The sequence below is a fragment of the Staurois parvus genome, unplaced genomic scaffold (genome assembly GCF_062004578.1).
Source record: "Staurois parvus isolate SC_StPar_1 unplaced genomic scaffold, SC_StPar_1.0 ptg000021l, whole genome shotgun sequence".
NCBI classification, from domain to species: Eukaryota; Metazoa; Chordata; class Amphibia; order Anura; family Ranidae; genus Staurois; species Staurois parvus.
Window position 1 is genome coordinate 12597272 of NW_028317817.1, and position 16535 is coordinate 12613806.

Genomic DNA, 16535 nt, shown 5'->3' on the forward strand with positions numbered 1-16535 from the left:
ATCCAAATTTACAGTTAAACTGTATTGTATTCTTTATGATCATTTTTTTTTTTGCCTTATTTTAGCTGTTGAAAGAACTATACTTTTTTACTGTGATACATTCCATAATAGTATATGGGTCTCCTATATAATTAACACGGTGTATATTTATCCCCAGAGAACTTTATGACCAGACAATGTAGGTGCATACGTTTTATCACAGTGACTCATAGATTTAACTGGTGATGTAGCCAGACTAGCACAGAATCGATGGCTCTTCATTATTTCTGCAAACACAACAGTTTTATTTGGAGAACTAGAATGTACAATCCAGTATTGCTGAATCCATAGAGTTTTTTTGTTTGTTTTTTTTACAGGATCTTAGGAGATATTTTTGCTATATTCTTCTGTTTTACAATTGAGTTTGAAAGTTAAGAGTTATTTCTGCAGAAGAGACTACCCTCCAAAAAAACTCTTTCTTTTAACCTTTATGATTTTCTGGTTAGAATAAAGTGTTGTCATGTATCATTTATAATATCATTGCAGTGGAGTTTGAATGTTTATTTTCTGCTAGTGTAAATTCCTAGGAAGCTAACATTGTTAGTTTTAGTGAATTGACAATATTGTGTGGTCAAAATAAATGAGCATATTAACAATACGACTGAGCATAAAAATAATATCAACATATACATAAAATGCAACTGTTTTTAGAACTTTACGTATGTGTGTATGAATGCTATTTAAAACAAAATTAGTGCTAAAAAACACAAATTGTAGAACTACTAACATTCATGAATGTAAAGTTTTATAGTAAGCTTAAATGTATAAGTAACATAATATGATACATACATATATATATATATATATACATATATATGTATGTGTGTGTATATATATATATATATATATACATATATATAAATATACATATATATATATATATATACATACATATATATATATATATATATATATATATATATATTTGGATTGGCTACAGATTTACAGTGTTGCTGTCTACTTTTTATAGAGTTCCCTTTACAGTAATAATTGCAATTTATAGTAAATGAACTGGATTTTTTTTCAAGATTAAATATGTCTTTAATATAAAATCAACATTATTGAATTTTCAAACAGAATCAATTAATCCAGTTGTGGGGACAGAAGGTCACTCAAAGGACATGCTTGTCCCTATTGATCAGCATTGATTTGGGTTTAATGAAGTCTCTATAGAAACTCATTAAAAGCCAAGAGAGCAGGTGTCCTCTTTCAACCTTTCTTGTCTTTGCAATCAATGTAGTATAAAGAGAAACAGCTTGTTTGATTCTATCTATCAATCTATTTATCTATCCTTGTGTAATATATAAACTTTTCTTACATACTGTATATACGCTAAGGGTCTAATTGAGTAAAATCTAAATTGAAGCAACATCTACACTTGATTGGATGTATAAGTGAACACTTCCCCTCTTCACTTCAGTTTGGTACATTTCACACAGTTTTCGTTCACACTTGTGAATCAGTACACAATTTTCAGTTCACAAAGCTTTAACACCAGCCTTAGGCACTCTATTTTTATACATGTGACTGTAATTCTCAAATTTTATTGGACTTAACTGAAAATAACTGTTACTTTTTTAAAAAAAAAAAAGATACTTATCCCAGTGTGTTAGCTCTGTAAATTGAGCCTATTATAACTTAATACTCAACCTTGGCTTATTTGGTATAGCGCTTAAAGCAGCAATACTATAAAAAAGTGCAGTAAGCAGTAGCAATCAGAAATCTGTTTGCAAACAGTGAAAAGTGACCAGTTGCTGTGAGATACTGCACTTTTCAACATTGCACATATATGTCTTGCTTTATGTACATTTACCTTACTGTGGTCAAATGATTGTGTAAGTAGCGGAATGTGGCCTTGTCCTTGTTCTTGCAGCAATCATCTCTTGACAATGCCTCTCTCAGACATGGCATGCTCATCCTTTATTGTACAACTCATGAAATCTCTTGCAATTGTTAGGTAATACAATATCTCTAGAGCCATGAACAGCTCTCTATTTTTTTTTGTCAGAAAATATAGTAATTCTTCTGATAGGTGAATGGAAAAAAGAAAATTGATTTTCAAAAAGGAAAGAACACAATACTTGTCTGTACCATATTAATGAAAAAACTATGCATGTTGGTCTAATATTATTGGTGCAATATGATGAGGTCAGGAAGTTCTGCTTGTATGCTAAACCCTCTATTTATCAGTGAAGGATCTCTCATGCAGAGATAATATGCCCTGTGTAGTATGTGTGTTGCCTCCATAGCAGGAATTAAAGGGGGTTGTTGGGTAGGCAATTGTTCAGATTTCTCCAGATCAAAGATCCAAGAATGGTACGCGGGGGGGTATTGTAGAGAAAGTATGCTAGCATGACTGTGTGTCATTGTGAGTGTTTATAAGCTAAGTATTCGTCCTTTATGTAAGAGGGCAGAGAATGATGTACAATAAACCTCAACAACTAGTCAGAAATTACATTATTATCCTTACGATGCTGACCTGCTCTAAACTAAAATGTGGGTTATTATGTTTTAATATACATCACTGTACTTTTTTTTGGCTATGGGTCTATGCTGTTGAATGCTGTCTTGTCACTGACCTGTATTAAGCCCAGTTTTGGCTGGATTAGAACCGTAAATAAAAACCTTGGGGGCTAATTACTATAGAGTGGCCGGAGGTGAAATCAGGCAACCCTGTGGTCACTTTAGCCAAACTTTTCCTTAACACAAGTGGATGGTTGAAGTGACCAAAAGTTCACTACACTTAGCTTCACACTTTAGTAAATAACCCCCATGTGTTTTTGAAAATCACATTGTTTATGTAATTCATTGTGAAACTTGTTCCTAAAATTTGGAATTGAATTCCAAATGCATGCGCTTTAACCTATATGTCCTATATATACAATATGCAAATACCACAGGTTTGGTGTATTATTTAAGATCTGAAATTGCTTAATATGGATAATGACTTATTTTATGATAGAGTGATTGATGTGTGTCATGTTTAAAGACTCTCTTTCCCAACCTATTTGAGTTAATGAATGTAACCTTTTTCTATAGGGTACATACCCAGCTATTTAGATAAAGATGAACTGTGCGTGGTGTGTGGAGACAAGGCTACAGGGTATCATTATAGATGCATCACCTGTGAAGGATGCAAGGTAAATAAATAAATGTGTAATTATAACATATGTTCTATTGCAGCATATGGATGTTGAGTTAGTTGTTAGGGTTTTAATTGTAATAAATGCACTGTACAACAGGATACCAAACTCAGATTACTTTGTTTCCTTTACCAACACTAGAAAAATTAAAGAATCTGTCTTCTATTGTTTGCAGATTGTAACCATAACGAATATTCAGCCATATCTGTCAGTGTGTATCGGCTGTTTCTCTGATTCTAACTGGTGGCTGTTATTGGGGATACGCTAAAAAATTAGGTCAAAATACTGTTGATGGTTCTATTTACAATGTAAGAAATCACATTACTTCACCAAAGCTGATACCCACTGTCTAGAAAGTGCTTCCAAAGCAAATCAAAAAAATATATATATGATTTTTGTACGTACTGTAAAATCTTTTTTCTTGGGGTGCATTGAGGAATGCAGGTTTGTAGGTTAGTCTATGACATATGGGATATACTGCCACCTACAGAATCTTTGGACACTAGCAAAACACAAAACAAAGTAAAGTCGACCCCCCCCCCCCCCATAACCTCCAGCCATCATACCTCAGTTTTGTGAACAAGTTCTACATAAGCCTAATAACATAGAGGGGTGGGACCTGTATCCCTCAGTGGACTTCAAGAAAAAGATTTTATGGCAAGTACAAAAATGTCTTTATCATCCATTGAAGGATACAGGTTTGTGTCACAAGCAGTCCATCTGAGGGGCAGGCAAAGTCACTAGGAAAACCAAGAGTTGCCAACTTTTACTAGAATTAGCACTTGAGTGGAGGTTTAGTGGGTAAGAATTTACCAAATATGGAAAAGGACAGTATCAATGGAAGACACCTAGGATCTGATATCTAGACCTGGTATTTCAGATCATGATTGACAAACTCCAATAGAAACCATTACTCAAAGGAGCAATGAGCTTAGAACAATAGATAAGTTGGTTAACAATTGGAACATTACTGGTAAATCAAACCTTTGATGTCGATAAAAAATAAACCAACTAGAGAACAGTCAGAATCTTATAAAGTGTCCCCAGCCGTTCAGCGGGGACTGGACGAATTTCAACTCTTGTGTGGCTGCACCCACTTGGCAGAAGTCAACTTAATGATTGCCTTCTCTGGAAACATTTTTCTTAATCAGCAGCTGTAGTCACTGATCAGTTTGTTCTGGCAGTGGATATTCCCCACTGTTAGAATACATTGTCTCAGCAGGGAGAATCCTATATTTTCTTCGGCTGTGTAGATGGAGGAATCAGAGTATTTTTTTTTTCAGCCTGCTAGCTGAATAAAAAAAAAGATCCGTCTATGGCCAGCTTAAGGCAAGAGAGGCATATAATATGAGGAATGCTCCCATTCAGAAAGAAGTTAAAATATGTAGGTTTGGACATAAGCGCTCTCTAAACAGAGTATTAAAATAGAGAAAGAGTTTTAAAAAAAGGATAGCAACACATCATCCTTGAAAATGAGAGTGTGCTGTAGCAAACAATACTTATAGAAGAGAAACAGCAGAGGTGAAGTTAAAATGTAACACCAATAGACAAAAAAAAACAGACTTATGAGAAGGAATCTATGCTGTTTATACCTAAAATTGTTTGAGAAATGTGACAGCTATAATAAACCCTACCTGACCAAGTATAAAATATATTATTCTAGAACTTGGCTTGGCTTTGGCCAATCTCTGGGAAGGTGTGCCCAGTAGGTGATCAGAGAGGTGGTAAATAGGCAGGAGCCTGTGCAGATAGGGGGATTTTTTTCTGCAAGGGAATGGTGAGCTTCAAGGGACTGCTTGCCCCTGTAGCACTTCTGAGCTAAATGCTGGACTTCTCTCCAAGGGGCTGCACCTATGGACTGATCTTGTTCCATGATTTGAGAGTAGAGCCTGTATCCTGTGCTGCAATTTAACTCATGGTCCCCAGCCATGACTGTATAGACTGTTCCAGTCTACCTGCACCTGTGCTATAGACTACCTTTTGGTATATGGATCCATATGGATCCGCTACTTGTGCTAAAAACTACCACATTGCCCCCAGCTCCGAGAGGTAGACTGTGATGCTGTTACTGAGTGAGAAGTGTCTCTCATAACGTTTTGGGATACTCCATAAGCCATTGCCCTCTCCCATTTGAAGTTTCTATCAGCAATACAAACTAAAAAGACATCCTCTAGACTGTTTAATGAACCTGAGTAAATTAATGGGGTTGTGTGACTGGCTGCCTCTGCACTGCTTTGGGAAAGAACCATTTAAAATACAGTGCCCCCTGCAAGGGTAGTGCTGCATATCTATGGAAGTTAAAATGTTGTACTTTTTTCACAAACTGCCAGGGTTTAGGACACTGATTTTCAGTGAAAACATGTAAGGATTTCCACTAAGGGGAATAAAAGAGTAGAGGGCATCAGGGTCATTGCTGGGCTGTGAAAAATGCGGGGCATCCAGAGTAGAAGAATGAGTCTGAAGTATGCACACCACAATGGATGTTGAGTGTAGCAAAATTGCTCTAACATTGGAAGGGGCTTAAAAGGCATGGTTAAATCAAATCTGATCCTATTTACTGTTTATCGCCACATTCCTATTATCCACAAAATATACTTTAATTACTGTGCCACAAGCACGAGTCTAGCGTACAAACCTCAGCACTAGCACTTCTAAAAAATTGTCAACAGTCAATATATTCCATTACAGCCTACCTAAAGAAGAACTTCATAAGTGTAAATATACTTAGAATACAGAGTGCAGGAGAAGTTATAGAAAGCCCAGTCTACAGGGTGCAGTGTTTGTGAAATGTACATCTATAGTGCAAGGCTCGGGAGTGTGTAATGCACAAAGTGCAAGTGCCAGGAGTGCGTAACACATAAAGTGCAAGGTTCAGGAGTGTGCAATGCACAGAGTGCAGGGATCAGGAGTGTGCAACGCACAGAAGTGCATGCTGCACACAATACAGTGGCCAGGAGTGCGTATTTCACAGAAGGCATGTGGGAATTAACAAAACTGAAGTGAAAGTTAGTGAAATATTTACAGTTAAGAACATTATTAAACTGTTGGTGGTATGTTCATTAAGGTGGATGACCTGATCGTCCATAGTAAGTGGAGACCATGTCATTAAATCACCTTGAAAAGGGAAAGCACCTCTCCACATTATTAGAGAAATCTCACAATTACATGAGTAGCTTCCAGTCCTCATAGAGGACAGTTTTACAAACAGAATGTAATGGAAAGGTCTTTGTAGCCACCACAGCTCTATGAGACCCAATGCCTGGAACAGCAGGCTGACCCCTTAAAGGATAAGTTCACCTTTAGTAACATGTTACATGTTACACCCATACTTAGGGTGTAGCATGTTACTAACTGAACAGCCACCACACCCTTCCAAGTTCCCATTGTGAAAGCAAACTTGGGATCTTCTGTCAAAAAATGCGAGCTTGCTGGGCTCTGCCCACCTTCTGCATCATTCATTTGCAGAGTTCCATAAATTGGAGAACTACAACTACCATCAGCCATTGTGGCTGATGTCTTGTAGTTCTCAAGGAACTACCAGGGAGCTGATGAGCACTTTAGGTAGTTCGTCATTCCTTCAGGAATTGCCTGCCTGTACAAGGTATGGGCAGACAGCTACACTGACAGTATGCAGGAGCCTGAGATTGCACCCTCAAGGTGAACTTATCTTTTAATTACAGAGTAGAACACATCTCATCAGTCACATGATCGATAACAATTTGTAGACCTAAAACATATGCTAAAAAAAGGCTTTTCGGGAGAAGGCGGTGAAAAAGTGAAATCAATGATAGTAATAGAAATCTCAGGGTAAGGTACTGATTCACAGAACTGAGTCCAGTTGTAGTATACAGCAAGGTGCTCTAAGGGCCCTTACAAGTAGATTTTTGTATTAACTGTATACATAGTGATAAAAAGAAAATCTGAATTGCATATCAAGGGTGGATGCATGTGAAGATGTGACTTACTTTTTGAAGCTTTAAAGAGACTTCAGATAGGTTGACCATCTAGTAATAGGGGTTTCAGTATCTTTGTTGCAGGCATCAATCCCTTCTGGGAGAACATGAAATTGCTGCTATAGGTAATAACAGAGTATGGGTCACCTGTTACAGCAGGGACTGCTTTCTGTGCATCTATGTACAAGTATGTTGCACTGTGTAGCAGAGAACAGCTAGGCCCAAAATGAGGCAATGACTTACCTACTCACAAACCCAGGCTGAAAATGCTGAGGAAAGAACATAGAGCACACATAAGAAGAAAATTAACTCTCTTGCGCTCTATGACCCAACATGTGGTAGGTAGATGGAGTCAGGACTTGGACGTTTCTACAACCAGAGCAGATAGGGTTGTGCAGCTCAAACAAGGCTGGGGAAGCCTGACCAATACTGTGAAGCGAAAACAAACAAAGAGCGCACCAACCTTGCGCATTACCTCAGTAAGCCAAAATTTATTAATTACAGAATGATACTCACAAACACTAAAGTATATCATGTATGTACAGTAAGTCCTCAAAGGGACTCAGGATAAAAGCAGCCTGTGCGAGTCCCATCAGAGGAGTGGACACTCAGGGAACAGCGGACGCGTTTCGAAGGACGAACCTTCTTCATCAGAGCTTGACTGAACAATGAGTGATCACTCCTATATATACTCTAGAACTAAAATTTTGTCCACCCTGTTTGTGATGGGCCATCTCCAATTGGGAGAAGGGACTAATGTGTCAAAAACATGTCTCAGTAAAACATGCTGGTGATAGAAACCACATTCAGCCTAGTGGATGACAAATGCACAAATTTTCCTCAACCTTCCACTGCCACCATGTAGAAATAGCAGGGAACTATGAAAGGTATGCAGATCTTTCAACAAGGAACACAAAAGGTTGTGTCTTGCTCTAAATATGGAAAAATGCTTTGTGAAGTGCTCCAGAGAAAGCTTAGTATGGAAAAAACACCTAGCAGACAAAAACCCCAATTGATGGTACAGAGGGGTATACAGTTGCAAGAAAAAGTATGTGAACCCCTTGGGATTACGTGGAGTTTTGCATGAATTGGGCATAAAATGTGCTCTGAACGTCATCTAAGTCACAACAATAGAAGAACACAGTCTGCTGAACATAATACTACACAAACATTAGATGTTGCCATGGTTTAATTGCAAATAACATGTAAACATTCACAGTGCAGGGAGGAAAAAGTATGTGAACCTTTGGACTTAATAACTGGTTGACCCTCCTTTGGCAGCAATAACCTCAACCAAACGTTTCCTGTAGTTGCAGATCAGACCTGCACAACAATCTGGAGTAATTTTGGACCACTCCTCTTCACAAAACTGTTTCAGTGTAGCAATATTATTGGGATGTCTGGTGTGAATCGCTCTCTTAAGGTCATGCCACAGCATTTCAATTGGGTTGAGGTCAGGACTCTGACTGGGCCACTCCAGAAGGCGTATTCTGTGCTGTTGCAGCCATTGTTTTGCTGAATTACTTGTATGCTTTGGGTCATTGTCCTGTTGCATCTCCCATCCTCTGCGGAGCTTCAGTTGGCGGACAGATGGTCGTACATTTTCCTGCAAAATGTCTTGATAAACTCTGGAATTCATTTTCCCATCAATGACAACAATCCGTCCAGGCCCTGAGGCAGCAAAGCAGCCCCAAACCATGATGCTCCCTCCGCCATGTTTTACAGTGGGGATGAGGTTTTGATGTTGGTGAACTGTGCCTTTTTTTCTCCACACATAGTGTTGTGTGTTCTTCCCAAACAACTCAATCTTGGTTTCATCTGTCCACAGTATATTTTGCCAGTAGTGCTGTGGAACATCCAGGTGCTCTTTTGCAAACTTCAAACGTGCTGCAATATTCTTTTTGGACAGCAATGGCTTCCTCCGTGGTGTCCTCCCTGTACTCCATTCTTGTTTAATGTTTTCCTTATTGTAGATGTGTCAACAAAAATGTTAGCATGTGCCAGAGATTTCTGTAGGTCTTTAGCTGACACTCTGGGATTGTTCTTTACCTCATGCAGCATTCTGCGCTGTGCTCTTGCAGTCATTTTTACATGACGACCGCGCCTAGGGAGAGTAGCAACAGTGCTAAACTTTCTCCATTTGTAGACAGTCTGTCTTACCGTGGACACATGAACATCAAGGCTTTTGGAGATACTTTTGTAACCCTTTCCAGCTTCATGCAAGTCAACAATTCTTGATCGTAGGTCTTCTGAGAGCTCTTTTCTGCGAGGCATGGTTCACATCAGACAGTGCTTCTTGAAACCAGTAAACCCAAAACAGGTGTGTGTTTTTTAAGGGCAGGACAGCTGTCAGCAATACATCCAATATCATCACACTGATTGGAGTCAAGGTTGGCTCACTCCTGGCTCCAATTAGCTCTGGGAGAAGTCATTAAGCTAGGGTCTCACATACTTTTTCCTCCCTGCACTGTGAATGTTTACATGTTATGTGCAATTAAACCATGGCAACATCTAATGTTTGTGTAGTATTATGTTCAGCAGACTGTGTTCTTCTATTGTTGTGACTTAGATGACGTTCAGAGCACATTTTATGCCCAATTCATGCAAAACTCCACGTAATCCCAAGGGGTTCACATACTTTTTCTTGCAACTGTAAATATGGCTGTGGAAACCAAAGATTATTATAGACCTTATAGACCAGGGGTGGCCAACCTGCGGCTCTCCAGGTGCTGCAGGACTACAAGTTCCATCATGCCTCTGCAAGTCAGTAACTTCCCATCTTTGCAATGCCTCATGGGAAATGTAGTTCCACAACAGCTGGAGAGCCACAGGTTAGCCACCCCTGTTATAGACCAAGGGTCACATTCCAAGCTAACCCCACAATTTTTTGGTCCAGTGGGATCTTAGTACAGCCTCCTCAGCTACAGCAGGGCTAAACCCATAATTTTTAGATGTCCCCAGAACAAAAATCTTTCAATTGGGGCACTTTGCTGGATGGTAATTTCCTCCATTTTAAGAAATTTCCTCTCACTTCATGTTGGACAGTAATTAAATGGAAATCTCTCAGATAGGACACAGATTGATATTAGATACAGTATACTTTTAAAAATATTATTTCATTTTTTCCAAACTCTTTTTTTTTTTACATTTTAATAGTTACATTGAAATGTAATGAAAAGGCACTTTATAGTAAAGTACAATATAGTAGATAATAATTAAATCAAAAACGGATAATGGGGGAGGGAGTAAAATAGAAAAGGAGGGAAAAAAAAGAGATGGGTAATACATGAAGAGTTTAATGTATACAGCTTTGATTCTGACTGCCAGACTCAAATAGAGATTTCCTTTTAACCTCAATTCAATTAAGTAGGGTAAGCTTCAAACCACTCTAGATATGACAAAAGGGAGTAGTAGATGCACAGTTTGTGTCTTAAGGTAAAAAGATAGCATTGTATAATAGTTACCTGGAGAGTGAGAGCTATTTGAAGAAAGAAAAAAAGTGGGGGGACAGGGAACAAATTGTGTAAATAGTATGGAACAGGATGGAAAGGAAGCAAAAACCAGAGTAGCAGGAGTATGGATTTATCCTGAAGTTCATATTAAGGCCAGATATTCAGGTGTAACTGAAAAGTCCATCCAATAGAATCATGTCTGGCGAAATTAACAGTTAAACTCATTAGCACCTTAATTGAAGGGGGCAGGCTGTATAAAGGAATGCAGATTATAGCAGCATTCAGGAGGTAGATCAAGAGTGAATATTTATATTGTTTTTCCATGAGGGGAGTGAGATGGAGTAGAGAGACAACAGGATCATCTCACAGCCTAATATCTGTAAGTTTCAGCAAAAATTTTCTCACTTGGTTCCAAAAGCTGTGTAAAATCGGACAACTGCAGAACAACATAGAGCTCTCATGTTGTTGCAATCTCCAGCAGAGAGGGGAGCATGGAAAGGTCTTATGTAGGGTGACTGGAATCTTAAAACCAGTTTCCTGGAGATTGATGCAGTATGAATAAAGTGGAGAATCCGATCTGTTAATTGCTCAGAGAATGTGATAGGCAAGTCTTTCTTCCATTTTTCAATATGTGGTGGGTAAATTTGGTCCAGTGGGTATAAAAGAATTAAATAATAAATAAAAAGGCCATGTCAAATTGGAGCTTTGGCCAATCATGAGTCTTTGAATCCAGTCGATGGAGGCAGGGTGTGTAGTTTCCTCCAAGTATATATGAGAAAGTGGTGAATTTGAAACACACACCAAGGTGAGATGGAAGGGTTAACCATCTTTAGAATTTCAGATGATGATCCCTATCCACTAGGGGTGAGAAACCGTTTGAAGCACAATGTACTACATTCGATAAAGGTGCTTAGGGTTTCCTATGACAGGAGTCCTAAGCAAGGGGCCTTGATCACCATCTTTCTGAAGAAGTTTGAGAATGTATCCTATTAGTGGATTATTGTAGATAGAGTGGGAGACCATTCTCTAAACCATAATAAGCAATTCAAAGGGATTTCTGATGATGCTTGTTCTAATTAGATCCAGCATGTTTTGAGGCCATGGGTACACCATTCTAATGTTGTGGCCATGTGTACCACCTTGTGAATGATATTTGAGTGGGTTGGGAAATCCTAACCTTCCTCTATGTATAGGTAAGGACAAGAGAGTGTGGCCCAGTCTATACAATTTATCCTTCATAAATTGTTGCTGAACCCACCATGCATCTGTTCAAGAAAAATCTTTGGTATCCCAGCCAGTAAGGTCTTCAAGAGATAAAATAACCCGGGCAAGACATTCATCTTAAGGATGCCATTCCTTCCAAACCATAAGAAAGAGCCCAAAGACCACTTTCTGGGATCTTGTTTAATTTTGGTGAAGTGCTGTGGAAGTTTGTAGCAAAGAATTTAGATTGATCATATTAGTTGAATACCAAGAAAAGTGATGTGCTGTTGAGCCCATCTGAATGGAAAGTAGAATTTAATATAAATGACTATGTTAAGGAAGATTGAGGTTCAGAGCTTTAGATTTCTGTAAGTTAATTTTAAAGTTGGAAAGTCTACCATAAACTCCTACCTACTCCATACTCTTTAAGTGTATTGGGAAGAGACTTATTTGGTTGCATAATGAAAAACAGTAATTCGCCAGTAAACCCACCACTTTACATTCTTTGTTCGGTGAGTGGAAGCCAAAAATGTTAGGATTCGATCTGATATGGCATAGAAAGGGTTCAAGATTATAATAATGATAATAAACATGATAATAAAAATGTGGGGGGATAAAGGACATCCCTGTTTCCTCCTGTTTTATATAACTCACAGTAGCCATTTGGTGAGAATAAATCTCACCAACCCTTTTCGGTTATCCTTCTCCTATCTCTAGATAACGCAGAACTGCCTTCAAAAAAGTCTAGTCGACATGATCAAATGCTTTTTCAGCATCCGTCAAGAGGAAAAGGGTTGGGAGTATCAGTGTGTTGAGCGCCCTAGTGGAGTTATCCTTTGCTTCTCTGTTCAATACAAAGCCTACCTGGTCATTATGTATTAGTCATTGGATGAAAGGGAGCATCCTAGTCACCAGGATTTTAGTGAAGAGTTTTATACCTATATTTAGAAGTTACATGATGTAGTAGCACATTTTGGGTGGGTTTTTCCCTTCCTTGGGCATGACTGCGATAGAGGCTAAAAGAGTGTCCGGGAGGAAATGTTGGACATCCTGCACTGCGTTAAAGGCTCAGACAAAGGGTGGAACAATAAATTCAAAAAAGTTTTATAACAGATTAGGAGAAATCCATCTGGGCAGGGAACTTTAATTTTAGAGGTCACAATATGGGTTTCATATAAAAGTTTCTGTCAGGACTGTTAAAAACAGTGGAAGAAAGGAAACAGGCCATAGGACATTCATAGTAGTTTGTTTTTTTTAATGTGGTGAGGATTAGAGTCTCTGTGGAATTTTCATATTTGTGTACTTGTGGAGCTTTCACTTCATTTTCTGTGTAGCTATTCAGACAAGAAGTGTCCGAACAGACACTGGCAACTATAAAAACTTGTTGTGTAGAGTAGGTAGTGTTTTGTCTGTGACACTATTGCAAAAATGTCCCTATCTTTCTGTCTGGTTACAACTGTGGAAGTAAGGGGAAATATCCTTATTGGAGCCAGACACCAACAAAAGCTTGACAGATATTATAACTTTTCACTGTATCAAAAAAATCTTGTTGGTTGCTAAGAGTAACAAATCTATTTTTGTTCCTTTATCAGTCCACTGTGTGCTGTGCTGTACTGTATGTAATTTTTTTCACAGCAGAGATTCAACATAGACTAAAGTCAGTATAATGCTAATAGTCTCTGTGAATCTAAAGTCCAGGGTAAATAGACCCTCAAAGCCAAGTGTTTTATTTGTTATAAGAAATCATACTGCTGACACCAAGGGAATACTTTACTAAAGGATTAAATCTAAAACCTTTATGGGAAATCAATGTTTATTTCAAACACCAACCCAGTGCAGGTGGCATATGGACTTCAAAAAAGGGTGCTGATGGATTGCATGCTACAAAAATACACTGCAAAGGAATTTTTTAAAAATGTTTCTCACTCAATAAAGTGCTTTGTATTATATGAAAAGATTTTTAGGCCTGTTACACAGTCTGATAAAGAGCCCATTCATCTAACTGGCAATGGACCACAAGGCTTATGATCTTAGCACATCTTTGTAAAAGGTCTGATTTACTTGCAGTCAGATAGATGCCCTCCATGCTTGTTGAGTTGGAATGGTATTTTTAATAAACCTTCTTTAGAAATTGAAATGTAAACAATATATTATGTACAAGAAAATCAGCTACGGACCTACCACCACTTTTTCAAACTGTTCTTATTGGCTGTGTGTGGGCAGAAGCAGGGTTGGGAACAGCAATTCTGAAAAATGAATGCTAGCGCCACATACTTCAGTTATCAAGTCCACTTTCACAATATCCCCTGCCTCTGTCACTCAGGGGAAGTGTGGGACTGGTTGTGATGTTGCAACTATTGGAGTGACTAGCCTCAGTGACAACACTGGAGGAATAGGCTGGGTTACTGCGGAGCACTGCAATCTTGTAGCCACAGCCAAGAGAAATGGATGACAACATTGTGGATAATTCACAGGCACCTTACAGTGTTTTAACTCTTTTTCAGCAGTTGGCTTCTAAGCACAATTCAAGCTTTTAACTTAGACCGGACATACCCTTAAATACCCGACTAATAAAAGCATGTCTGTTCTTTGAATGGTAGAAATGTATTGTCAAAATTTAACACTATGAGACTGTGGTAGAACGCCCCCCTTGTCACTACGGCAAAATATTTCACTTGTCACTATGTCAGAACATCACCTTTCCCTCTATACCTTATGTAGGAACTATAAGACCTCATGCACACACAATGTTTTAAAAACGCTCCCCCTCTTGGCAGCAGCGTTTTGGCAGAAATAAATGTTTGACGCTTGTAAAAGTATTTAATGCTTTAAAAGTGTTTAAGCGCGTTTATAGGTGTCAAGCTCTTAGGTGTTAATTCAGTTAATTGGCCAAAATAATATTTTATTCTGGCCATTAAAACGAGTTAGCGTTCAATTTCTTAAAGCGCCTAGCGCTAACACACGTTTTGATGTGTTTTGGATGCATTTACATGCGTTTATGCGCATCAAGCATTTTTTCTGCTGAAACGTTGTTGCTCCTGGATGCAGTGACCCTGGGTTTTTTTCATGCCTGTAAACGTCCCTGCCACTAAAAGCTTCTAAAAGTCTATGTGTGCTTGGACATAGGATAATCTGGAGGGGTGTTTACAAGTTGAAAAAGCAGCTGACGCCACTAAAAGTGGCTGCAAAAAAAACACTCTGTGTGCATGAGGTCTAATGTGTAGGTTTCTGCATCAGCTGTGACATAGTAGATAAAGGGGGCAGGGCTTTGCATCCACATGCAGGGGCATATTTACCACAAGGCAAACAAGGCACTTGCCTAGGGCGGCATATTTCAGGGGGGTAGCACCTCTCCCCAGAAGAAGGGATGGAAGAAGAGACACGTGCACCTTGGGAACCCGGTGGGATTTGAGAGAGGCTGCGGGCTGCTTGATGGTGTATGAAGAGCCTGATTCTCTTTCCCGGGGCTGTTCGGAGCTGTGAAGATGGGTGTCTTTCTCTCTATCGCCATGAAGGGGAGGGTAGTGGAGGGCTCTCCCAGATGGGGGGCAGGGGTGTTGTTGGTCAATGTCAGGCTCTCTCTGTGGGAGCGGGAAGGGTTGGTCAGTGTCCGTGGGGGCAGATGATTTTTGTGCTGCTTAGGGCAGCACAAAACCTAAATACACCACTGTCCACATGTCCAGAACAATAATGTCGCTTACGGTTTCATTTGCATAGGGAAGAAACCTGTGGCTGTACAAGGGAAATTACATGAATAAAGTGTTGTATGGCAATCTCATGTTCCTTTGTGTACTGAACATTTGGGACAGAAGTCATCTGTATCTCAGGCTGAGAATCCTGAAACAATCCCATCTCTAAGCTGAAAAGGTGTTTTTGTACAGTTTGCATTGCTTACAGTGCTATACTGCCAATACAAGTTCAGAATTGTTTTTTTTTCTAGTCTGCAAAAGGTAACAATGTATTTTTCCATTGTTAGGGCTTTTTCAGGAGAACTATTCAGAAAAATCTCCACCCAAGCTATTCCTGTAAATATGAAGGTAAATGCGTGATAGACAAAGTAACAAGGAACCAGTGCCAAGAATGTCGTTTCAAAAAGTGCATCGCTGTTGGCATGGCAACAGATTGTAAGTACCTCCATAAGAGATGTTTGTTCCACATACTCAGTACATCAAATGCCCAAAAAATAAACTAATCTAAACTAAATAGATTATAAGATCACTTATTTGTCCTTAAAAATAATGATTCAGTATTTGCTAATGGAACCAAGCTATGAATTGGAGTAATGTCCTTACAGGATGTCTCCAATTTACAAGCTGATCTCAATGCAGTATTTACTTGGGCAACTATGTGACTAATGAATTTTAATGTTGATTGATGTAAAGTTATGTAGTTGGGAGTAAAAAACATGTATGCATTATACATTCTAGAAGGAGAACAGCTAGGTGAGTCCATTTTTGAGAAGGATCGGATTGTTCTGGTAGGTCATAACCTTAAAGTAGCATGCAATGCCAAGCAGCAGTTTTTAAAGCAAGGTAAATACAGTATTTTCTTATATTAAAAAGATACAGACTCTAGAGAGAGAGTGACATAATTTTGCCCCTGTACAAATCATTAGCCATACCTCATCTGGAATATGCAGTTCAGTTTTGAGTCCATTTCACAAAAAGGATATCGGAGAACTGGAGAAAGTGCAGTGAAGGGCAACCAAACTGATATATTATCTGAACTAAATTTATTCTATATTG

The 16535-nt window shown here is 38.7% G+C and overlaps 1 protein-coding gene across 1 annotated transcript in view; it reads left to right on the top strand.

The window, feature by feature from the left end:
• THRB (thyroid hormone receptor beta) overlaps window positions 1–16535 on the top strand; it is a 503781-nt gene that overhangs the window by 463526 nt on the left and 23720 nt on the right. Inside the window, exons 5-6 of the mRNA XM_089690950.1 lie at window positions 3079–3179; window positions 15767–15914. Coding sequence (XP_089547076.1) covers window positions 3079–3179; window positions 15767–15914 — 249 coding nt within the window. The remainder of the gene's footprint in view (window positions 1–3078; window positions 3180–15766; window positions 15915–16535) is intronic.